This window comes from Propithecus coquereli, unplaced genomic scaffold, assembly GCF_000956105.1.
Source record: "Propithecus coquereli isolate 6110/MARCELLA unplaced genomic scaffold, Pcoq_1.0 Scaffold281, whole genome shotgun sequence".
Classification (NCBI taxonomy): domain Eukaryota; kingdom Metazoa; phylum Chordata; class Mammalia; order Primates; family Indriidae; genus Propithecus; species Propithecus coquereli.
The window spans coordinates 4,707,663-4,731,492 of record NW_012148408.1 but is presented as its reverse complement, the minus strand read 5'-3'; the positions used below and the strand labels follow the sequence as shown (position 1 = coordinate 4,731,492).

The window sequence follows — 23,830 nt, the reverse complement described above, 5'->3', positions numbered from 1 at the left end:
CTCAACAGGGAATATTCTGACCCAGCAATTCCACTTTTTCATATACACATAACAGAAGTCTTACGTATGGAAGAATGTTTATATGGAAGGATGTTCAGCACTGTTTACAATGGCAAAACTCTAGAAAAGACTCCCATCAAAAGAGAATGGATGAATGAACAATAGACTATTTATCCAGTGGAATATTATACAGCATGTAAAACAAAGGAACTGCCCGTGATACTCAATTACACATGCACTAGATAGTAACAAAATACTATTCAGCAAAAAAGTCAGTCTCTGTGATTATAAACAGCATGATACGCTTTCTATAAAGCAAAAATAACTAAAGGAAAATCCATATACATTTGGAAACACATATTGACTAAATTTATAGAAAGCAGAAAGCAGGAGAATTGGGGATATTGGTTACCTTGGGTTGGGGGAATCAGGGAAAATAGTATAGTGTGCACATATGATTAGATGTGGGTTATTGCAAGGTCCTGGCTTTGGTTTTAAGTAGTGGGTCACATGGGTTTACAGCATTATTTAAAATAACTAAAGCTTTTTTCTGAAAAAATAGATTGTTTTGATTGTTTTTTAAAATTATAGAATATGAGAGCTGAGAGGGTCCTTAGAAGTTGGTTATTTCTACTCCCTTATTTTCAAAATGAGGATATTGAGGCCAGGACTGGGAGAGCAGCCGACCCATCTTGCATAATACATGAGGGGCACAGCGCACCCTGGAGACCAGAGATATTAAACTTGCTCCTCTTGTAATCCTCGTATCTCAGTCCCGGCACACTCAAGCCAAGCCTGCATCCTCCCCTCACCTCGCCCCCCCATTCCACCCACCAGTCAGTCCTGCTCCCCCTTTGTGACATACCTGGCTCTAGCCACTTTGCACTGCCCCTGTGCCAGCTGGAGACCCCGCCACTGCCACCCGGACTCCTGCCATTGCCTCCTGACTGGCTCTTGTACCTTCTCTCTTGTTCTGAGAGAGAAATCCTACTAAAAAAAAAAAAGAAGTCAGTCCCTATCCCTGACTACGTTTCACAACTGGCTTTATAATACACAGAGAATAAAATTCAAGCTCCTCACCATGGCCTTGCAGGCTTCACATGAGCGGGTCACCACCTTCCTCTCAGATGTCATTTCCTGCCATGATCCCACCACAGGTCTCTTTCTTCCTGGGACACTCCAGGCTGGCCCCTGCATGGGCAGACCTTCCATTTCAGTGCACATCGACCGACTTCAGCCATGAGCAGGACAGGCCAGAAATGTCAGGGAGCATCCATCCCTGGTCCACGGCAGACAGGAACTGGGACATAAATACCCCAGCCCCCTCGCTTCTGGCTGGGAGAACTCACGCGTGTACGCCAGGCTGTTTCACACAGCGTTCCTGGGGGATGCTGCCCCACCATGGGGCTGGCTTGATAACACATCCTTCATTAAGACTTCCCTTCCCTATTTTCCTCTCCCACTTTCGTACTAATTTTTCCTGCACCTCCCAAATTGACTACTTGTACTTAAATCTTTGTCTTGTGCAGGGGGTAGCATAAGCTAAGACACATTAGGCCGTGTGTTTGCTATTCCCTCTGCCTAGAATATTCAACTCCTTCCTCTTCACATATTGTCATTCAAGTCTCAGCTCAAATGCAAACTCTTTAATCCCCCTCTAGTCGTATCCTTTTGTTATGTTTCTTTCATTGACTTATCCTATTTGAAATTATCTTGTTTATACATTCACTTGCTTGAAAATGATGTCTTTCCCGCAAAGTGTTAACTCTACAAGAACGAGTGCCTTGTGGGTCTTGATTCCCAGCACATAGCAGAGTGCCCAGCACAGAGTAGGAATCCTTTAAACATTTGTTGACTTAATTAATGAGTATTTCTTGCTGGGAGGGATGTCAAATACTGCATCAGGGGTAAGATTTACTGTAGCTGATTGAATATATGCATTTCTAATTGGCACAGCAATTGCCAGTGTGTAAATGGATACTGCTTTTGTGTTTTTGAGTGGTTGATTCTCTTTAATGGGTTTAATCTGCTTCCCTGTATTTTAAAGTGCTCACAATTGCTCTGCTAATTACAAATCCCGATAAACTCTCCATTAAACCGTATCTTCTAAGTACCTTCAACCCGATAATACCGTTAGAAGGAATTATAGATGGCTGAAAGTAAAAGAACCCCATTTATTTAATAACAGTCTTAAATTCGTCTTCCCTTTCTGTTGATGGACCTGAATGAGTAAAGCCAGATTGCACTTACGTGGTTTCTTGTTTACATAGGGGACACGCTGGCGGAGGCTTGCCCAGGGAAACACTGATGGAAATGCTACACAGGAATGCTCCAAATGCAGTCCTTTGGAGGGGACTCGTCTTGTTACATGGCCTTGACCCATCTCCTGTTCACCTGGCAGGCACCTGCTTCAACAGTCTTTTGGACCGGCAGTCTTTTGGACGTGCAGGGCTGCGGTTGGGGAGAGAAGACTATATATCCACAGAGTCATGTCAAGTCTGATGGATTCTCTAGTGGGAGACTTCAGACCCACTGAAGAAAGAGAAGACACAGTGAGTCATCACTGGCTACCTTCTAAGCCCTCAGCTTGGGCCCAGTACTTTGCCTGGGGCATGTGGGTAGAGGCCTGTGTGTGTGTGTGTGTGTGTGCATGTGTTGTTACTTTCTAAGAGCCTTGACTTCTTCATTTGTAAAGTACATTTGTAGTAACTATTCCACACCTTGTTGTGAGGCTCAAAGTTGCAAATGAGTATAAGAAACTGAGGGAGCCACAAGTCACTGTGAACATAGGACTATTGCTATTACTGGCAGCCACCGCTTTCTCCTTGTCTGACATTGTACGTGACGCTGTGGTGTCGTTGTAACTATTATGCCCCATGAAATGACCCGAATATTTTGGAAGAATGCAAAGCTCTATTCTCATAGTGTTGGGATGACACCGTGTGGAAAAGGCAGGGTTTTTCAGATGCCTGGGAGACTGTGCAGATGTGGAGAAGGCCTGAGGGGGCTGGGATGGCCTAAGGCGGGGCCTGGCCTGGGGAGTGTGAGGGCTCAGGAGGGAATGTGTGCGCATTGGGTGTCATTGCATGCATGTGACGGCATGTGTTAGTGTGAGGGTGAAGGCTGAGGGCTTTATTCAGCTCTGTTTGTTAAAACATGGGGAGATAAGGTCAAAGTCTCAGGTTCTGTTTATACGTGGGCAGCTCCTTAGCTCACCGAGATGTTCATTCAGCATCAGCCGGTGCTTATCACACCACACTCGGCATCGTGTTAGGCAAGGAGCTCAGGGTCTAGCCAAGAAGGTGGGCTTGGTGGGCATGGGACAAATAAATTACACTATAAGAAAGTACGGATAACTGCAGAGACAGGGGCAAAGTGCCTGCACCCACAGTGGAGGGAGGCTTGGGAGGAAGTGGAGAAGGCCTCACAGAGGAGATCTGGAGCAAAGTGTTGTCAGAAGAGTCGAAAGAAGCCCATCAGGTGACGAGTTTACTCCCTGTAGGGGGAGAGCAGGGACAAAGCCCAGGGTGCAACTGGCAGGAGGGTGTGAAGTTCAGTCTTGCAGGATAAGATAAGAGGTTTGGGCAGCACCCAGGAGCCGGCTCTGCCTAGACCGTGCAGAGGACTGGTTCCGAGCGTGGTGTCTAGAGGCCGACAGCTTGTGTTTGAATCCCGCTCCGCGATGACTAGCTAAGTAACCTTAACCAGCTTCTCTGCGCCTCAGTTTTCTCATCTACAAAACGGGGAATGATGATTATATCTACTTCCGGGGCTACTGGGAGGATTTGGCAGGTTGACATGTGTGAGTTGCTTAGAGAGGAGCCTAGCACACAGGCAGCAGTCAATACATGGTGGCTATTAGCTACTGTCACTCCCTGGAGGGCGAAGAACTTCGAGATCGAGGAATGGACAGAGGACGAGGAGCCTCTCACCGAGTCTCAGAGCAACAGCCACAGAGGTTGGAGGAAAACCTGGAGGGTCACATGTCATGGAAGCCACAGCAAGGGGATGGTCCAAGAAGGAAGGGCCAACAGATGAAGGGTGCTGAGAGGTCAGGCTAGAGGGCAGCCCGGGGCACGTTAACATGCAGGTCAATGGTGACTTTGGCCATTGCAGTTTTGGTGACATGGAAGGGGCAGGGGCCAGTTTTTCAGTGTGTTGGAGGGAGTTCTTTGGCTGGGAGGGGAGGCCGGCAGGAGGCAGGAGTGGTAAGGGGATGGTCATGTTGATAGCTTTCTGCTCGGCCAGACACCCCTTCCATCCCGCTGTTGTCTCTGTTGAGGTTCACGACCTCTGGGCAGCTAAACGGGAAAAGATCAGAATGCATAACTTACGGATAAGGACACTGATGCAGACTGAGATCAAGGATGGCAGAGCCGGGACAAAAGCCAGGCTGCCCATTTCCTGTCCTTTCCCCGCTGCGGTTACGACTGTACGAGGGGCCAGGCAAGGGGTGCGGGGTGCTCAGAGCCATGTGCCTGCTTTGTCACACCTGGACTTCAGAGCACCCCCGTGGAGGTGGATGGAGGAGGTGGCAGAGGAGAGTGCCGACAGAGCCCTCTAATCGAGGCCCTCGTGTACGCCAGGCACGGACTGGGCACTCAACGCGCTCCATTGCCCAATCGCACCACGTCTGGGTGGCTGAGATCAGTCCTAGTGAAAGCATGGGTGGGATGGAATCCAGGTGGGCAGAGTGAACACTGTCGCACTGGTCATGGCCGCCCCTCTCCACAGTCCTGCTCCACCGTCTTCGCTCCGGCTGGCAGCAGCTCTGGCCTTTGGCTCTGCTGGAGGTGTGGGGGGAGGAACTGGGGGTGAGGGGCTCGAAGGCTGATGCACCACTTGGAGCAGCATCTGTGGGAAGCGAAATGCATCCCTCGGCCTCAGTTAGGAAAGGCCTTTATGTCAAGGACTTTAATAGGCTGATAACATCATAATGGTGGGATTTTGGAAAGTCACCTTCTGGGCCAGGACAGAGGGGACACAGAGAGGGCTGTGGGAGACTCCAGGGAGTAACCCGATGGATGGATGCCCACCCAGTAGGAAGCGCGAACATGGCAGGGAGACTTCAAAGCATCTGACCTGTGCCGTCCTAAAATTCTTGATTTTTGAACAAGGCACTGGAGCCTGGAAATCACGTAACCCGTCCTGGTCAGCGGCACGGGGTGGGTGGGCCCCGCGGACTGCAGGGTCTAACTACATTCCTGACTTCTGGTGCTCGCCTTGTGAACTTGGCTCCTGAAACCCCTGCGTCCGAGGAAACCAGGCCAGCCAGAGTTGAGAAACAAGACCCAGCCGACTTAGAATCAGCTCTTAAGAGCAGCTGCCTAGATGCCTCAGGCAAACCAAGCAGGGAAGGAGGAAGACACAGAGCACAGAAGTCACAATATCCGAGCCGGGCTCTGTGCTAGAAGCTTCTAGCACAGTTTTGTATTTAGTCCTTACAGCATTCCTGAGACAGAGGCATTGTTAACCCAGTTTTACAGAAGATGATTCAGAGGCTCGGGTAGGTGATCAGACTGACCAGGTACCAGTGAGTGGCAGCCTGGATTACAGGTGGGTGCCTGGCTGGCAAGCCCAGGTTCTGTGTTCTCTATCGGAGGACAGGTGAGGGCCAGGAGGTCGGGTGTCGAGCTTTGGGTGGGCCAGTGTGTCTGAGGCCTGGCTTCATTGTGGAAGGGTGAGGAGGATGGTCTGTGGTCCGTTCAGTTCACTGCACAGGCCAGGAGGCCTGACCTGGCAACAGGGCCTTCTCCCAGGTGGGCCAGGCCTGCGGGACCCTGCCCCATGGGCTCCCAGGGCTGTGGGCACAGGATGCACAGGGAAACTGCTGTGGGCTGTGGAGTGTCCCAGGCCGTCCCACCTGCCACCCTAGAGAAGGAAGGGCTATTCAGGGGACTTTCCCAGAGCCTGTGGGTGTGTCACTTCAGTAATGGGTGGCTTTGGTGGTTTTAGTGGGCATAGTATGGAGTCACTGCTGTCACTTCCTGTGCTTGCATCCTTGCTCTGTGGGCTGGAAATGCTGGCCCTTTCCCCCACCGTCCTGTGCAAAGGTGGACACTGTGCCCAGCCTGCAGGGGCTGTGGGGTCCTGCAGGCTTCACGTCCTGGGCTCCAGGCACCTGTCCACAGCCGGCAAATCACAGGAGGAAGAGCCCGGCCTGGGGGTTAAGAGGTGAGGCTGTCTCCAGGGCTCTGTCACCAAGTTCCCATGTGACCACTCACTTTTTCTGCTCAGCCTCGGGCTCCTTATCTGTAATGTGACCGAGTCCACCCCAGTTCTTCCTAAAGGCTCTTTGTGCTCTATGGGGTCGGGGCCACAAGGGAGAAGGACCAAAGGGCTGGTGTGCTCCTGGGCGCCAGGCTGTGTAGGGCACACGCCTGACCCACAGGGACCCCTTGAATACTCACAGGGCCTTTGCAAGGTGAATATCTTTCGATACAGCATCGAACAGCTCAAGCACCACAATACTGAGTCCACAGAACATTCCAGGCTATGTCTTGCCTACCAGGCTTCCTCGAGCTTCTGTGTTCCTCCATGCTTGCTAAGCTTCAGATGCATGCACTGGAAATGTTCTTCCCAGGGCGGGCGAGTGATCTGAACTCTTCAAGGGCCAGAATCAGTCCCAGTAGGCACCTTGGTGCTCATCAGAGAGGGAACAGACATTTATGGTGACCTCCCTGGAAGGCCCCCTCAGCACGACCCTTGTTAACAGGCCCGATCCAACTGCCAGTCCCCCCAGGGACAGACAAGTGTGGTGCTTTCAGTGTGGCTGGTGGGCGGGGATCTGCCGTCACTTGGAGATCCCCAGAATCATTTAATGCCAAGCCAGAGAGGGTCCTAGTGGCCGTCCAGGCTAGGGGCTTTTGATGGAGTGGGGAAGTGGTGGGACCGGATTGTTGGAGGGGGCTTTTCAAGACATCCCAGCAGCCCTGGATCAGAATACAGAGGCGTAGACTGGGTTTCTAGCATGTGCCCTTTGACCAAAGCTTCCCAAATGGTTCTCATAGGATTCCTGTTTCCAGGGCAGGAGTTGCTGATTTAGGCCAACCTTCCCACTTTTTAGGTGAGAAAATTGAGGCCCAGAGAGAGGAGGTGGCCTGCCCCAGGTCCCACAGCAAATGAGCGGCAGAGCCAGAGACCCTGTATTCTGATTGTCACATGTCCCATCTGCTCCAGAACCCCAGCCCTCCTCACCTCTTGCCGGAGCACCTTCCGTGGCCTCGCAAACCCGACTGCCTGCTATCACTCTGTCCTGGCCTTAGCGCAAGCCCTCACCCAAACCAGGGGGCTGGCAGCCCTCTGTCCCCAGCCAAAGGCCAGTGAAGGGCCTTTGTGGCCAACAGGGCCAGCACCAAGGACGTGAACAGGATCTCGTGCAACCAGAGCACCCAGTCCTTCTCCCCTTCATTTCCAACCACTCCCCGGGTCCTGCCTCCTGCCCCCCACCCTCCGGGGACACCAGCCTGCACACTTCCGTGCTATGATGTCACTGCTCCTGTTTTCCTCCAAAAATATGTCAGGCACTGTTTTAAGCACTTTGCACTTAATTGCTACAAACGTGTAATCATATGCTATTATCATCCCTATTTAGAGGTGCGGCTCAGGGGTTGAGCAGCTCAAAGAGGTCACACAAAGAGGGGTTCAGAGCAGCTGAGCGGGAGGCCGGGATTCGGGTTCCAGAGTCCGTGCTCATAACCACTGCACACCACACCAGGCCCCTCCCTTCTCCCTTCCTGACAAATCCCACCTTCTTCCTCCCAGGCCCAGTGGAAAGATGTTTGCTAAGTGATGGAATGAATGCATGCACACATGAAAGAATGTATCCTCTAGCCGTGACCTGCCTCTGGGATCCCGCCTATAGAATGGTGCCCATCAGCAAACAGACGCTGCAAACAGACTCTGGCAGGACAGCGCGGTATAAACAAACTCAGGGTTCGGGCCAGAGTGCGTCTTCCCGGTTCTGTCCCCGGCAACCTGTGTGGCTTCTGTCCGTTCACTAACCTCCAGGGCCACCATTTTTCATCTGAAATGTGGGTTCAACCGCAGTGATGATAAAACCTCTCCTTCCTCTCTTTTCCAGCCAACAGTCACCGCACACCCGCGAGGCGTTGGCCACTGCGGCACAAAATGCTGACCACGGCTGAGGGAGTCCTGCCCTCTGCGACCTTCTGGACAGGGAGGAGCGTGGACCGCCAGGAAATGACACTCGCGCGTGGTGCCTGCTGTGAGGGCTCCGTGTGGGACAGCCGCGGGAAGTTAGCCATGTGAAGCGGGAAAGGGCGCTCCAGGCACAAGGGGCAGAGGAGTCCCGGTGCACGTGCAGGACAGTGAGCAGGGCTGGTGGCTGCAGCCCCGCCGGCTATGCGGGGCTTTCTGAGCCCGGCCAAGACAGTGGAACTTCACCCTGAGCACAAAGGGCCCAGCAGCACCCGGAAAACCTGGGTGGCCGTCACTGCCGCGACAGCCCGTAGGTGCCCCTCAGTCTGCCTGCTGCTACGAGGGACGCTCGATGCCTCCTTCACATTGCTGTCAAGAGGCAGATGGCAGAGGCCTCCTACACAGAACAAAAGGGCTGAATGTCAGAAAAGAAAAACAGGGGAAAAGAGAACAAAGGCAGAGCGCAAGAGAAAGGGCTTTGAATTCCGAGGTGTCTGGGGATCGGGGGTCCTTGCGGTGGACAGGACTTGTGCTTGCAGGAGGCAGCGGGTCTGGTGCAGACTCGAGGACCAGAGAGGATGCTGTGCCCACCTGGGCAATGACACGAACGTGGCCTGGGTGTCAGGCAGCACCAGGTTAGAAAGGAAGAGACCAGGAAGGGCGCCCCGGGTGGGGGAGATGGCAGCACTGCTGGGGCCCCGTGCTGACCCTCAGAGGGCAGCACAGTTTTGCTGAGCATCTGCTGTGTGTCAGGCCCTATGGCAAGTACTTCTGTAGACTCTGCAGCTCACAGGACACCGCTTATCACGATGCCCAGTGCCTGCCTCCCATGTAAGCTGTGAGCCCCGTGAGGGCAGGGCCTGTGTCTGGACCCCTGAGGCATCCCGAGGACCTGGTACACATTAGGTGCTCCATGACAGTTTTGAGTGATCCAATCTTCCTTCTTTCTTCCTTTTTATTTTTTTAGAGTCTCGTTCTGTTGCCCAGGCTGGAGTGCCGTGCCATCAGCCTAGCTCACTGCCACCTCAAACTCCTGGGTTCAAGCGATCCTCCTGCCTCAGCTTCCCAAGTAGCTGGGGCTACAGGCACATATCACGATGCCCGGCTGATTTTTTTTTTACTTTTTGTAGAGATGAGGTCTCGCTATGTTGCCCAGGCTTAACCAACTTTCTTTGCCTTTCCTCTCCCCTCCTTCCCTCTTAAATCTCACGCAATCCTTCAAATAACTGCAAATTAGGCTAAGGTTTGGGGAGTTAATCTTGATAACTGGGGAGAGTTGGACCATGTCCAGTTGGCAGCGGAGCTTACAATGAGGGAACAGAGGCTCAGAAAGCCTATGTGACTTGCCCAAGACCGGATGGTGGAGCTGAGCTCTGACCAGCCTGTCTGGCCACCACGCTCCTCCTCAGCAGCCTGCTTCCTCCGAAGGGAGGAGACTGGACCCCAGAGATGGACACAGCCAGGCCAGTGTTTCTGTGGCTGTGTGACGCTGACAAGGACTTCTCATTGACGCTGGGTTCCTGGGCCCGCGTGCGTAAGGGTCGGTCTGAACTGAAACTGGAAGGCAAGCAGGCAGGGCCGGCTCCAGCCCACTCAGGCCAGCAGGGGGGACACCCATGGTCACCACTGGACACCACCAGAGGAGATGATTTTAAGAGGACTCCACACTGGCTGAACTCTCTCCGGTCTCTACCTGTCCTCAGTAAATTGGTACCTATTTCATAAAAGATGACAATGACTAATAAGGAAACCTGTCTACAGGCGCTTCTGCTTTTCCAACTTCTAACCCAGACGAGGTTTGTTCATAGGACTAACTGGTCCAGTGTTTATCCCAAGAGCATTTCTTATCCATCAGTCCTTCCTATGCCATTCAGGTCCAGCTCATGCAATCCCATAACCGTTTTATTGAGTTGTTACTTGGTCCCAGCCTTTGTGCTAGGGCCTGGAGAAGAAGTCAGTGCCTTTCACAGCCACGTTGGGGTGGGGGAGATGCCCACGTGGAACATTCGGTTCCTGTGTGATAAGAACCTGCAGCCAGTTCCTTCCAGGTGCCGCGGGAGTCTGGAGAAGGGAAAGCGTGACTCAGCCTCGCTCTCCCTCTTTTCCTCGGCTGAGCTGGCTGTTGCTGCAGCGAGGGGGCAGCGAGGGGGCAGAGGGGAAGTGTGTGTCGGAGGGACAGTTCTGTTCTCCTCTTGAGTGGGCTGGGCAGCAGCCCCAGGGGAAGGGGAAGGACAAAGAATTTCCTATGTGGCCACATTGTTCCTCTCCACTTCCTGAGTCGAAAGGACTTACGGTTTCACTGGGCTGAGAGGCACCCCCTCGCTGTCCTGAGACCTCATGGCCCAAATGTACGCATCTCCAGGGACAGAGAGAATAGGAGACTCGAAACAGTGGTTTGTGATTTCAGCGACTCCAACTACTTTTTGGGAGGCAGGAAGCCGTGGAGGGATGAAGGTGCTTGAGCATCCTTGAGCAAAGCAGTAGTCAGCTGTGGGCTGTGTGAGATGTGTTCTCAGAGGCAGCTGCACGTGGAGGGCAGATGTCCAGGGTTCGAGTCTCACCATCCCATCTCCGCAGCTAAGGTCTTCATGACCTTGGGTAAGTTAATTTCCTCTCATTTCCCCATCGTATTTTTTTAAATAAATTCACATGTGAAAGCATCATTTTCCCATTGTAATATGAAGACACTCTATTAAATACACGATTTTTATCTTCTAATGCCTGAGAGTTACCTGCAGATCTTTTTCTAACACTTACAGGCATGTGTGTTTTGATTCTGATTCTGAAATAGGGCCAAGACATCCACATTTTTGCAGAAGCTCTCCCAGAAAACTTTAAGAGCCACTTTTGCAGATGGTCTTTGAACTTCGACAGGCCGGATTCCCACGCAGGTGTTAGTTTGGAGGGTGAACTCAACCGGGGGGTTGCAGGAATATAAGACTTTCGTATGGCGATCCAGGCACGGTGGGGCGTGCCTCAAAGGATGCTGAGATCCTGTCTGCTGGTTGTGGCGGAAGGGTCTTTATGGAGACAGCGGCATTTGAAATGGGTAAGATGTTGACACACAGAAGGAGATGGCAGTGCAGGTGGAGGTTACAGAAGGAGCAAAAGCCTGCAGGTAGGACAGCATGTGGCAGGAGGAAATTGCAAATACAGGAACCCACTGACACATGACATGAAGAGACGTAAGCGTCCAGGTGAGCAGCTTGTACTTCATCCCATTGGCCATGGGGAGCCACTGCAGGCTTTTGAGCTAGAGAGCGCACGATCAAAGTAGATCAGCCCAGCAGGCCCTCTGTGGTTATATAATGCACACGGGTCTCATGATTTCCATGTCTTCATGACCCGGCCCTCTGTAGCTGTCCAGCCACATCTCTCTGCAGCCACGCCCTCTCTCCTGTCCCTCTCCCTGCACCCGACACTCCAGATTTACCTGTCGACTCCTCAGGATGCTCCTGTGTGCCTCGTCGTCCTTACACACTCCCTGTCCCCACATAGCATGCTCCCCTCCCCACTTCAGCCCGCAGGAGACCCCTGCTTAACAAACATACTCCTGAGAGGGCTCTCGGATGCTGCTGGAAGGCTCCCAGCCAGCCCGCCTCTGTGTCCTCAATACAGCGCATCTCCCCCTGTCCTCACACTGGATGGCCTTCCTCGTTTATCTGTGAGCCGAAGGGAAGTGGCTGGAGGTCAGGAAGTGCATCTCATTACTAACCGCCTTCCCTGGGGCTAACTGAGGACCTAGAACAGAGGAAGCTATTGAGGAATGTTGAGGATCGAAAAAATAGAAACGGCAAATATCTGGGCCAGGTGCTTGACACGGGATCTTATTTAATTCTTACCACGCGCCCTCGAGACATGCGTGAAGGTTTCCCTTTGGAGTGGACATGCATGTGCGCAGGCTTGCGCAATCACCGGCTTGCAGAACCGGGATTCAAACATCCAGACCCAAGCCCTTCTGCCTTGTCACGTCCAAGGGGCAGTGGCTACATGCTTGGATGGAGCAGCATGGGGTCAGACAAGCCCCACACAGGCCTCTTCCTCTCACTCACCTTTCTTTACTTCTCCCCCAGCCAGGACAGTCCCCACTCACTCTCTCAAGATCCTTATCTGCTCCTGAGCTCGGTGAAGTTCCCAGCACCACCCAGCCAGCACTCGAGCACGACTGCGAACACCACCGTCGTGGAGAGGTGTGGAAAGGAGTTTTCCATGTGGTCATTAGGCGTGAGTAGCTGTCCTTTGTCGCTGTGACTCCCACCTCCTCACCATGGCTTGGAAAACCCCAAGAGGTCTAATAAAAGCTCCCGGCACTGCCAGATGGGGCACAGGAAAGCTCTTAGTTCTACCAGACTCATCAAGGCTGCTCCAGGAGGGCCTGAGCCAGACCCCTCCACCCCGAGATGAAGCTCATCGCCACGGCCCTGGTGTGCCTGCTGTTGGCCGGGGTGTGGCCACCGCACGTGGACAGCAAGAGCAGTGAGTGTAGCAGGCGTTACTCTGCTTCTTCCCGCAAGGGTGGAAATGCAGGCGGGTGCTCTGGTGCTGGGGTGGGCTCCCCTGGACTCACGGCTCTATCTGTCCTAAACCAGAGGAATGGGGGACTCGGATGGGCTGAGGGCAAAGGGCCAGTAGGAGAGCCATGAGTCAGGGGCAAACGCAGAGAACTGAGCTTTCTCACCCAGACCATGCAGAATGATGGGGTTACCTATGAGGTTATTTCGGTCCAGCTGGGGGGCCCGAGGTCCAGAGGACAGACTGGGTCTTGCATCTACGGTGTGACAGATAACCAAGCAGAGCCCGAAGGTAGGGCCAGGGCTAAGAGTTGGCTACCCTTGGGCAAGTCACTTTGCCTTTCAAAATCTGGTTTCTCCATCAGTAAAATAGAGTGGATAACACACATTTTTGTTGTTATGAAAACTGAGCTCGAGGAAGGTAGAAACATCTGTCTAAGTTCACCCACATTCTCCCTGGTGGTTGGGAGAATACTGACCTGGTAACAGACTTGAAAGGGGGTTGTGAATGGTAAAGCTGGGGGTAGGAGCCCGGATTGGAATGCAGGCGTCCTGGGGGTGCAGTGTGGGTGGGAACGTGCAGACTGGCAGAGTGGGGTGGGGGCCTGGGGAGAGCTGAGGACCCGGGAGGAGGGGATTTGAGAGATTGAGTAGGGCAGCGGTCCCCAACCTTTTTGCCACCAGGGACTGGTTTCATGGAAGACAATTTTTCCGTGGACGGTCTGGGGGGAGGCAGGGGTGGCTCAGGTGGGGAGGTGGAGCTCAGGCAGTGATGCATGGCCCTGTTTTCCTAACAGGCCATGGACTGGTACCTGGCCACGGCCCAGGGGTTGGGACCACGGGAGTAGAGGAGCCAGCTAGTTCCTGGGGGCTCTTCCTTTGTCGTTTGGTCAGACTCCTTGAACAGTTGCTAAGCCGGCCCCAGGTCTGTAGGCCGTAGACTACGGTGTCCTGTGTGCATAAGACGGACCAGGCTCCCCGGGTGCTGGTCCCGAGCTCTTGGACTCAAATATCAGGGCAGAGCCTTGTGCTTGTGGTGGAATGTCAGAACTGGGCAAGCCTTTAGAGATCAGGGTCCAGAGAGTCTTATTTTACAGTTGGGAGGTCTGGGACCAGGGTGTGGGCTCGTCTCCACCAAGGCCATCCTGCCGATTTGTGGGCAGCTCAAGTCTGAGCCCCAGTCTTTAACTCTTTGCCTCACCCGGAACTAGGTGGCCAGTGAGATGGGGCTGTGCCGGGGCCCTCTAGATGTGGTCCCAAAGCCTGCGCCTGTCTTGGGAGGGGCTTTTTTTTTTTTTTTTTCCTTTTTTAAAGTTATGCTATGGGCGAGAAGTTGAGAAATGGCAGCGAACTGTCTTATGTGTTCTCTTCCAGTACTTGTGTCCTCCTCCAACTGCTGCTTCTCATTCGTGGAGAGAAGGATTCCCCTGAAGTCAATCCGGTGTCACAGGCAAACCAGCTCCACTTGCTCCTATGATGCTCTCATGTGAGTGCTCACCTGCTCAATCCCTCCCCTAGGCGCCAGAACCCCGCCGGCCTGGAACTACAATAGCGGACGCTAGATGGCGCTGTTCCACCAGCATAAGCTTTCTAAACTGCACCCGCAAGGCCGCCAGCGCCTGGCTGCAACCTGTACTTGGGCGCTAGGGGGAGCGCGGAGCCTCCTAGCAGGTGCTAGGGAGGACGCACCTGTGCTCCCGTAGTGACTTGTGTTTCCTGGAACTCCAAGTGGCCAAGGGTTATATCCCAGTGTTATATGCGCAGAGGAGGGAATTGCTTAACAAAAGCACCAGGCATTATCGTGTCGTGGAAGTAGCAAGGGAGTCATGGTTAGTTCCTGCCTCTGGATTTGCTAATATATAATCTTGAGTGACTTTGGACAGGTACTTCCTCTGTACCCCATTATTTGTGTACCCCTCTGTATTCCTGCCTCACAGGGTCATTATGGTCTTAACTGGTGCTTACACATACCGCTCAGTATTTTAAGGTGCTTTCGTGTATTTTATCTCTGCTGACTTTCTTGGGGCACACATTGTTGTTATCATGAAAACTGAGGTCCAGGAAGGTAGAAAGATTTGTTTAAGTTCATCCAGATGGTAAGAGGCAGAGCTGGTCTATAGGTTGGACAATAGCTAAGTTTAGGAAGTGGACAGATCAGAAAAGAAAACAGACACACACATGCACACACACACACACTCACACAGAGTCTGAAGCAATGAGCGAGGTCCCAGATGGACACAGACACAGACACGTTCCTGTTGGAGAGGTGAGCTGCTCTAAGGTGGGAATTTTTCATCGAATGGCCGCAGGGTCTTTAGCCCCAGCCTGACACACTGAAATGTGATCCCCAGGGGGGTGTCCAGGAAGCTCAATGAATAAGCTCCTGGTGCTCAGGACGCTCCTTGCAGTGTGTGAGCCCCGGATGCCGTGCAGCGGCTTCATCTGCAGAGGGGAGCCTGAGGCCCAGAGAGAGGTGCCAAGGGGCGCCTAGTGGCCAGGAAGTAGAGATGGGACTTGTGGGGTTTGTGGCTCAGGTGGTTCAGCCCTCTCCTGCGTTCTCTGTCCACAGATTCCAGCTGAAGGGAGGCAGACAGAGCTGTGCCTTGAAGACGCTCGGATGGGTCCGGGCGCACCTTCAGAGTGTGAAACCCTGTCTGCCGTAGGAAATAGGACCTGGGCTCGGAGACCACGTGGCTTCACTTGTCCATGAAACTGCCAGCCCGACACCATTCCTTCTGCCCGCTTCGGCTAGGTTACGGGGGATCTGCTCACTCTTGATAAGCTGTGTTCTTGCACTTTATATATTAAAATTCGTGGACCGTCATCTCCTGTTTCTCTGCGCTTCTTGGACCCCACAGGGATTGATTTCAGGGTGAAAACTTGATTGGCACTGAGGGCCCGGGGCTGGAGGGTGGGGGAGGAGGGGGCACATGTTGGCCCTGGTGCTCGGGGACCGGCTGCCAACAGGAGTCAATAAATGACCCTGCTTCTCAACAACTGTCTGTGTCCTGGGGGGGAGGCTTAGATCCGGGCTGTGGTGCAGGTTTGGCAGCTGCGTGAGGCACAGTGGGCAGCAAGCTGGGGCTCAGGCCTGGGGCCACATTGGGTGCAGGATGCTCTCCCTCCCCACCCTGCCCAGAGGGTTCGGGGGATCCTGTGATCCCAAAGTCGCAGCTGCCCTAAATGGAGGGGATCTTGAGAGGTCACCTGCTTGTAAGATGTTGCTAACCCCATGTTATAGATGAACTCACTGAGGACTAGAGAGGGACACAGGAAGTCAGCAGCAGATCTGGCGTGAGAGCCCAGGGCTCCCTTCTCCCGGGACTGAACTCTTTCTGGTGTCCCAAGTGACCGAGTGTACTGCCTGCTGCGGTGTGGCCCAGGAGCCTTCTCCCCACCAGATCTGGGGATGTGCCCTGCACAGCCGCTAGCAGTGCCCCTCTCTCCTTGGGGATGGTCCTGGGGGGGTCCAGGCATGGGTGGGTCCTAGGCTGATAGAGATGCCAACCTAGCTTGTCTGGGGAGTGGGCAGTCTTGGGACAGATAGGACATATAGGAAGAGGAGGCCCTGTCCTTTGAAAAGGGACAGTCACAAGCTCCAGTGAGTGTAGTGTGTGATTTGAGGAAGAATAGCCAGGGAGGAAAGTGAATTCTGGGTCTCAGGATTGGCAACTCTTTACAGGCCAGCTTGCTGGCTTTAGGGGGGACAGTCTCATGCCCTGTGTCTCAGGGCTTCTCCCTCTTTCCCCAGCATTCAACATGGCACACGTCTGGCCCAATCTTTTCACTCTGCCTCCTCCCCTCCACCCCATGACTGTCCTGCTTTAGGCCATTCCCTCTGCCCGGACCATTGCAGTAGACTGTTCTCAGTCCTCCCTTCCCAGCTCCATCCCCCTCCCACAGCCGCAGGCTACTCTTCCTGGCACTGCCCTCCTTCCGATGGCCCCCAAACCTTCTACCTTCCTCCTGCCTTCAGAACTGAATTGAAACTCCCCACCCTGATATTCTAATTCCTCTATAATCTGATCTCAACCTTCCTTTCCAACAGTCTCTAACTTTTACATTCTGGAACCCAAACTCTGACCATATGGGGATACTCCCTCTGGGACCTCTACCCCCCTTTCCACCTTGCACTTCCCCTAGAAGAATCTTTGCTGTGACCACCCCATCCTCCAAGGTTGGTTCTGCCCAAGTCCTGTTTTCCCCAACAAGCCCGTTGCTAACTAGGACTCGGTTGTCTCGTTTTTCTCTGGGCGTTCGGGTGCACATAAAAGCTGTACCACTCCCTCCAGGCTGGGGGAGGCAGCAGGGCAGGGGGACCAGTTAGGAGGCATTTGCAATAGATCGGGGTGGGGGTGGCCTTTGGGTAGGCGTGGGTTTTTAAGGAGAGAAATGAACTGAACATGAGACTGATGAATTGTGGGCCAGGGGAGCCCATGATGAGACTGGAGCCACCCTGCTGGAATAGCCCGGGTTGGCGATATAGCCCCGCCACCCCCGACAGTCAGATGAACCCAGGTTGGCCACAGAGCCAGGGCCCCGGTAAACCTGCATTCCGCTAGCAGGCTCCGCCATCCACCTGCACCTCGGAGCGCCCCCTGGAGTTACCCCCGAAGAAAACACCACTGTTAGAGATTTTAAATAATGTATTTTCTGCAAAAAGTCAGTAGTCCTATTGTTGCATTCGTCTTTCTATAACAACATAGTTAGCAACTCCTCCCATTCACAAGGCTCTCCCTTCCCTGAGTGACAGTGACCCTTCACATCCAAGGTTCCTGCAGCGCACTCTCAACCCACACAGCGGGAGAGAACCCCACTGCCCGCTGCGCGCAGTGGATGGGACTGGGGATTACAGACAGGGGCCACCTTGCCTAAGGCCTTGCTGTAGAAAAAAATCACCCATATTCAAAACAAACCAGCAATAATTCAAATACTAGCAAATATCACTTAAGACATAGTACGTTTGCTTCGCAAAACAGAAAGCGTCCTATTTGGAAATTACAATAAAATTATTCCAGAGTCTAAGTGGGGAGGCTGGAGAACTGAACAGTCATTTCTCATACTCTGGCCTGGTCTTAGTGTGCGTGGCTGAGCCCAGATCTTCAGAGCGTGGGTTTTTGTTCCAGGTGTTTCACATAACTCTGGACCCACTTCTCCTTCACGTCGGCACAGACCTCCTTGTTCAGTTTGGTTCTGAAGCTGCGGATGAAGGAGAGTTGGCGTAGTTAGATGGAATCCTTTGAGGGTTTTACCCAGACGACGACTCATTGGGCTGTAAACCCACCTGGCCCACCTGCCGTGGGTGAAGGGTGGCCCTGGGACGGGAGGAAGGAGGTGCATGGAAAAAGGGGGACCTCGGGAGGCAGCTTCCACTCTTGCCGTCCCTGGGGAAGTGATCCTGGCACCCACTAAAGAGTGTGGGCTGGCGCCCATTCCGGGAGCAGGGCGTGGGAAGTCACCAGCCCTCGTCCTAATGGAAGGGCTTGGTGTCACATGGTCTGGTTAGATCTCATCCTCTGAGTGTCAGATCTCAAGGCGGTCTGCCGTCTGTCTTCCGGGGCAGAACTTTGGATTGGGGAATGTGGGGGTGGGGAGGGGTGCGGTGAGCGGGGTTTTTCTACCCACATGACAGCCTTCTGTTGACACTGGCTGTTGGTGATGTAATAGCTCTTCAGCCTCTGCAAGGGGATCTTCCTACTGCTAAACGTGAAGCAGCAAGTGGCCGGGGCATTGAGGGCATCTAGAAATAAAGTCACAAAGAAAAAGCCTTTGGGGATGTGCTAGGCTTTTCTTATCTTGGACGCAGCAGGAAGTGTCTGTAGGCGAAGGCAAAGCAAAGCAAAGAGGCAGAAGTAGATCTTGCCCACCCCCAAGTTTAGTGCTCCTGCCCTAGGCCCCAAGGCGGGGTGGGACCTGTGCCACGGGGCTCATGAGCTCAGACTCTCAAACTCGCAGCTGCACGGTGGGGATGCGTCCCTGCTGTCTGGAGGAGGCCAGGGGCACGGACAGTGGACAGGTCCTGGGTATGGCCCCCGGATCTACAGAGTTTGGGTTGATCAGCTGTGGTCGAAAGCCCTGGATTTGGAGTTTGCAGTTTAGGTTTCACTCTTGCTCTGGGATGACCTGGAAGTGGGTGGGCAGGGTCCTTCCTGTCCCCAACCTGGGCTTCAGCTTTCTGTCTTTAAAATTAGTTGTTAAACTAAAGCTCTGAGGAGCCTTGCTGCTCCAATGGCTTAGAAGTAGGGCACTTTGGTCTAGGGCTTCCTGGGAGAGAGAAACAGAAGGAAAGGGAGGCAGAGAAGGAGGGAGAGAGACTGGGCTCACCTGGCTGAGCGAGGCCCTGGGGGCTGAAGGCAGCAGCCAGGAGCAGCAGGCCCAGGAGCGCTGCGGAGACCTTCATGCTGGAGGACGAGGGGCAGCTTCAGCTTCTGGGTGGGTCTCAGCCTCTGCTCCTCTGGCGGCTCTGCCTGCCTTTTAAAGGGAGCAGAGAGGGCTGGAGCTCTCGGGGGACCTTTGCCTGGGCAAGGTCACGGTCAAGTCACGATGAATGAAGTCCTGAATCTGCTGAGCTGCAGCTGGGCGCCAAGGACTTTTCTAGGAAATGCAAGAGGGAAGGAAGCTGTGGCTGCAGCGGCGCTAGCTCTGTTTCCTTCTGGCTGCCAGGGCCTCGGGGAACAGGAGAGGAAGCAGGGAGCACAGATGTGCCACTGGCACTCACCATAGGAAGCCATCCAAGCAGCTGCTCTGTGTACACTTTCTCCAAGTTGAAACAGAAAACAATGGAAAATAACTCCTGTAGCGAAAGAGCACTGTGCTAAGGGCCCTGAGCGTGTTATGTACTCCGTCCTGGGGAGGTGCGTCCCATTGTTATCGTGCCCATTTCATAGATGAGGAAACAGAGGTGCGGAGAGATCAAATAACTTGCCCAGTGTTTCACTGGAAGTGAGTGGGGAAGCTGAGAGAGAAAGCTGGTCTGTTTGCATTTAAACACCAAGGCGGTTTCAAACTTTCGTTTAGCTGCCAAGTTTCATTTTCCAAGTCAAGTTGTATGTGGAAGCCCGATACCCGAGACGGACCAAGTCAGATTCTGACGACGGGGGTCCCTGCATCACACACTGGGGCCCCTTTTGCCTCTCAGGCCCAGAGGGAAATGGTTTGCAAACCTCCGATGTGTCCACGCCCCTTGTTTCCAGGAAGGGCCGCTGGGCTTCTAGAGCTGTCGATGGGGTGTCAGCACAGAGCAAAGAAGTGGGCTCTTGTTCCTGGCCCCCTCCTGTGAGCTGGGGCCGTGGAGGGAAGTGCTGCATGGGGCAGGGTGGGGAGGGCGCAGTGTGGGCTGACCGAGCCCCACAGCACTGCTCACTGCTGTGCCTTGCTGAAATACTGTTCTCTCTGCTCTCCACTCCAGCAAAACAAGCCCAGGAAAACAATATATACAACCAAGGATTGGTGAACCCCAAAGTTGGCTCTTTAACAAGCCTAGAATGAAGCTAAAACTCTCTTGGACTGACCATGAAATAAAGAAAAAAAGGCCAAATGACCAATAGCAGAAATAAAAATGCCAAAAAATTTCATTTAGAGGAAATGGATGAATTTCCCAAAAATCTAACTTACCAGATTGCAAGAAGAAATGAAAAATAAAAAGGCAATGCTAAAACTATTAAAGAAATGGAATCAGTAATTGAAAATATTCCCACAAAACCTCCTCCGGGCCCAGAGGGTTTTAACAAGAATTCAAGGAACTGATAATTCCAGTCTTACACAGTCTCTTCCAGAGAATAGCAAAAGAACACACACTGTTCAGCTCATTTTGTGTGTCTTACATAACTTTGAGGCAAAGATTTGTCAAGACCTGTATGAGAAAAGGTTACAACCTCGTCCTTTCGGACACGCATTTCATTCTTTCCCACCCTACTCTCTGCCCCCGGAAGCCCGTCTCGGTGGGTTACATCAGTGGAACTGCGGGCCTGCCGGCTTCAGGATGGGCTTGGACACTAGGGAGCCCCTGAGGACACTGGAGGGGGGAGAAGAGTTAAGTTGGGGTGCTTTTTCCTCTGCCATCGCCCCGTGTAGCTCAGTCTGGATGCGTCTTTCAACCAGTGGTTTTAACCCTTTAGAGGTGGCCTGTCCATGACTCTCTCTACCCAGGTTTGGGGAACCACCGCCTGTCCTTCCTCTTCAAATCTAGCGGATCACCATGCTCTTATTAGCCTCAGAGAACCAAAGTACCCCTGTGGTTTCTCTACACCCACTCACAGGTTTGCAAATAGTTTCTTTATAAACTCTTCTCAAATTCTTCCACTTTCAGCATTCTTGCTGGGACCCTCACTGATACAGGATTGGACACCCAGAAGTGCCCCAGGAAACAAATCTTCCAAATGGGATTTGGGGATTGGGTTGCTCCTGTGTTTTAGGGTTACTGTGGAAAGAAACACAAGAACGGCATCTGTTGGCCTCAGGATGACTGAAATTACCACCAGTAGCATTGACAAGCCCTCCCAATGATCCTAACAGACAGCAAGAACCGCAGAGCTACACCATGTCCCACTGTCCTCGTTGATCTGCAGAGAATAGCCACCGTGAGCGCTGGAGGCTGCCGCCCTCCTCCCAGGACCTCATCAAAGCATTTCTCAGCGCCTTGATAAAGAGAGTGTCCCGCTGGGCTTCCCGGGAGTGCAGTTGTCGGGGGTGGTGGCTGAGTAGTTTGCACAGAACAGACCCATTGCTGCAGACCTGCTTCCCTGAGCCTCCCGCCATCCCAGGGAAGTTCTGGCGTTTCAGCTCCATCAACTGCGGGCTTGTTTGTAAGCACAGGATTCAAGTAGCCAGTCTGGCTGACCATTAACATCACCGCCAGGTACTTGTGCCAGCACCTTCTATCCCGAATTTGGCTGGCTGAGCCCTAAATATTAGTCTCCTCAGTTTAACACCTTTAACATCCACTCCCACAAATACACCCCAAACTTCCCTGGAAATCGAGCAGATGAGGGGACATTCAAATTCTCCCAGCTGTAAAAACCCCCTCTTCCTTTCCTCTGCTTCAGGACTTAAAATTACATAGAAGCCAGGGCTCCGGAGTCGGTCAGACATGGGTTCCAGTCTTATATGCGTCATTTACTGGTTAAGTGATTTGGAGCAAACTGCTTACCTCTCTGAGCCTCTAAGAGGAAAGAGATTCCTACTCACTACCTCATGTGATGTCAGGAGACGCAATAAGATAACACATGGAAAGTGCTTGGCACAGTGGCAATAATTCGCGTTTCTGACAAGTGCTCAGGTGATACTGACGCTGCTGGTCTGGGACCACTCGTGGAGAACCACTGCTGTCGTGGGACTGGATTTGCTGGTCCCACTGGGAATAAGGGGATCCAGGGACGGCAGACGCTGGGTGCTGGTGCTTATTAAACGCCAAAGACAAGGTGGCCACAATTACCCCAAGAAACCACAGGGCTAGAGAGGTAATCAGAGTGCTTTGATTGGCAGGGATCTGTGGCAATGATTACGGAATCTCTAGAAACAAACTAGACAGGATGCTCATTAAAGTGCTGCTTGACTTTAGGCAGAGAATTCTAGCTGGCAGAAACATGGTATGAGCCCCTGCAGAACTCAGGTCTCTTACCCAGTCATCAGGTCGAGGCCAGTTCATCGACCTGGAGTGCCCTGATGGATGGCGAGGCCAGGTCTCTTTGAGGAAGGGCCCAGCAAACCTGGGTTGCCAGATTAAATACAGGACACTTAGTTAAATCTGAATTTCAAATAAAAAGGGAGTGATTTTTTAGTATAGATATGCCCCTTGCAATATTTTTTGCTAAATGTGGCAACCCATAGGTCTTAGACTGTAAATCTTCCCCGGAGGAACTGCTGCCATAAACCAGGGTGACACTGCCCTGGTGAAAGAAATACTGAGACCTTCTGGGATCATTTGATGATGACTCTGAATGGATGGTATTCAGTGGAGACCCGAAAATCCACCCTGGTTCATCAGAGTGGGAGTTTATGAAGGCCTTATATCAGTTACGCAGTTATGTCTAGAGCAGAAGTTCAGCTAGCTGTTTTCCAACCCAGTAATCTTTATGTAATAACAGAAGTCTCTGAAATCTAGAGAGTCCTTTGAGGTCAGGATCATTATGTTGCTGTAGAATCTTAGCACTCGAGCATCCTGCAGTCTGTCTGCATAGCACTGGGCAACCTTGGTGCCCATCATCTTAGATACTAACGTCGTAGAATTGGCTAGTTTATGCAATGTTGTGGTTTCCAGAGGTTTGTTTACCTGCTAAAGTCTATTCTCAAGGAGTAACTTATTGGGAAGTCCTGATGTATAATGGATTAAAACTGCTCCTGGAAGCAGAGCTGGGGCACCCGGTACCTGTACTTCTCCCTGTCCATCTCATCTCACTCTTTAAGGCTCTAAGGAGTATGGCCGTGGTGCAATTTTTCCATTTTATAGAACATTTGTGTGTCTGCTGGGGGGTTGCTGAAAAGGGTAGGGAGCCAGCACTAATGAGCACTCTCAGCACCCAAGACTGGGTCGCTCCAGAGAAAGGCAAGCCTGCAGAACGGGAGACTGTTACTGGGATGTGGGGAAAAAAAAACCGTTGCATGCATCACCCACGAAAACGTTGCAAGACGACTTCCTTACTTCTTTGTTTGTACCACTTTCACTCCTGTCTCTGTCCTTGCTTCTAATATCCCATCCACCAAAATATTCTTCTTTCCATTTCATCCAAACAGGAATCATCTGAGACTTTGTTTAAATCATGTGTTGTCCATGAAGGCTTCCCAGGCTACACAGACTTCATAGGGGACCAAACCTGACTCTGAAAATGAATGGTTGGTGACCTTTCAGGGCAAGCCTTACTATGTCCACTTTAGGAAACCCAGTCCTCTTTCTGGCAATCTCTGGACCAGCACACAGTCAAAAATGAACACTTACCAATGATCTGAGGGATCTAAGAGGCCACAGGGGCGTTCCTTTCTGGGAGGACCATCATATATGTGCTTTATCTTGCAGAGCAGACAGGAATGAGCCAGTGTCATCCCAGACAAAGTGAGGTGTACCATCTCCCTATCCAGGGGGGACTTGGCATCTTACCAGTTGTTGCATCACCAATTTTAGTGTTTGCAATTTCTAGCTTCTTTTTTTTTTTTTTGAAGCAGTA

General features: G+C 52.5%; 2 protein-coding genes across 2 annotated transcripts; one reads left to right on the top strand and one right to left on the bottom strand.

Annotated features, from left to right (window-relative positions):
* The first annotated feature begins 12,560 nt into the window (after nucleotides 1–12,560).
* CCL1 (chemokine (C-C motif) ligand 1) lies at nucleotides 12,561–15,334 on the top strand. The gene is made up of 3 exons (XM_012648237.1): nucleotides 12,561–12,636; nucleotides 14,046–14,157; nucleotides 15,241–15,334. Exons 1-3 carry the CDS (start codon nucleotides 12,561–12,563, stop codon nucleotides 15,332–15,334), a joined length of 282 nt encoding a protein of 93 aa, XP_012503691.1.
* Nucleotides 15,335–17,773: 2,439 nt separating this feature from the next.
* On the bottom strand, nucleotides 17,774–19,071 carry CCL13 (chemokine (C-C motif) ligand 13). The gene is made up of 3 exons (XM_012648236.1): nucleotides 18,996–19,071; nucleotides 18,297–18,411; nucleotides 17,774–17,870 (listed from the first exon to the last, which is right to left on the bottom strand). The coding sequence occupies exons 1-3, from the start codon at nucleotides 19,069–19,071 to the stop codon at nucleotides 17,774–17,776; spliced, it is 288 nt and encodes a 95-aa protein (XP_012503690.1).
* Between the last annotated feature and the right edge of the window lie 4,759 nt (nucleotides 19,072–23,830).

Excerpts from the sequence above, each read along its gene's own strand:
- CCL1 (XM_012648237.1), top strand. The coding sequence starts at position 12,561 with ATGAAGCTCATCGCCACGGCCCTGGTGTGCCTGCTGTTGGCCGGGGTG. Across the intron at positions 12,637-14,045 it reads GCACGTGGACAGCAAGAGCA|TACTTGTGTCCTCCTCCAAC; the intron begins GTGAGTGTAGCA and ends GTTCTCTTCCAG. Across the intron at positions 14,158-15,240 it reads TGCTCCTATGATGCTCTCAT|ATTCCAGCTGAAGGGAGGCA; the intron begins GTGAGTGCTCAC and ends CTCTGTCCACAG.
- CCL13 (XM_012648236.1), bottom strand. The coding sequence starts at position 19,071 with ATGAAGGTCTCCGCAGCGCTCCTGGGCCTGCTGCTCCTGGCTGCTGCC. Across the intron at positions 18,412-18,995 it reads CCAGGGCCTCGCTCAGCCAG|ATGCCCTCAATGCCCCGGCC; the intron begins GTGAGCCCAGTC and ends CTTTATTTCTAG. Across the intron at positions 17,871-18,296 it reads TGTCAACAGAAGGCTGTCAT|CTTCAGAACCAAACTGAACA; the intron begins GTGGGTAGAAAA and ends CTTCATCCGCAG.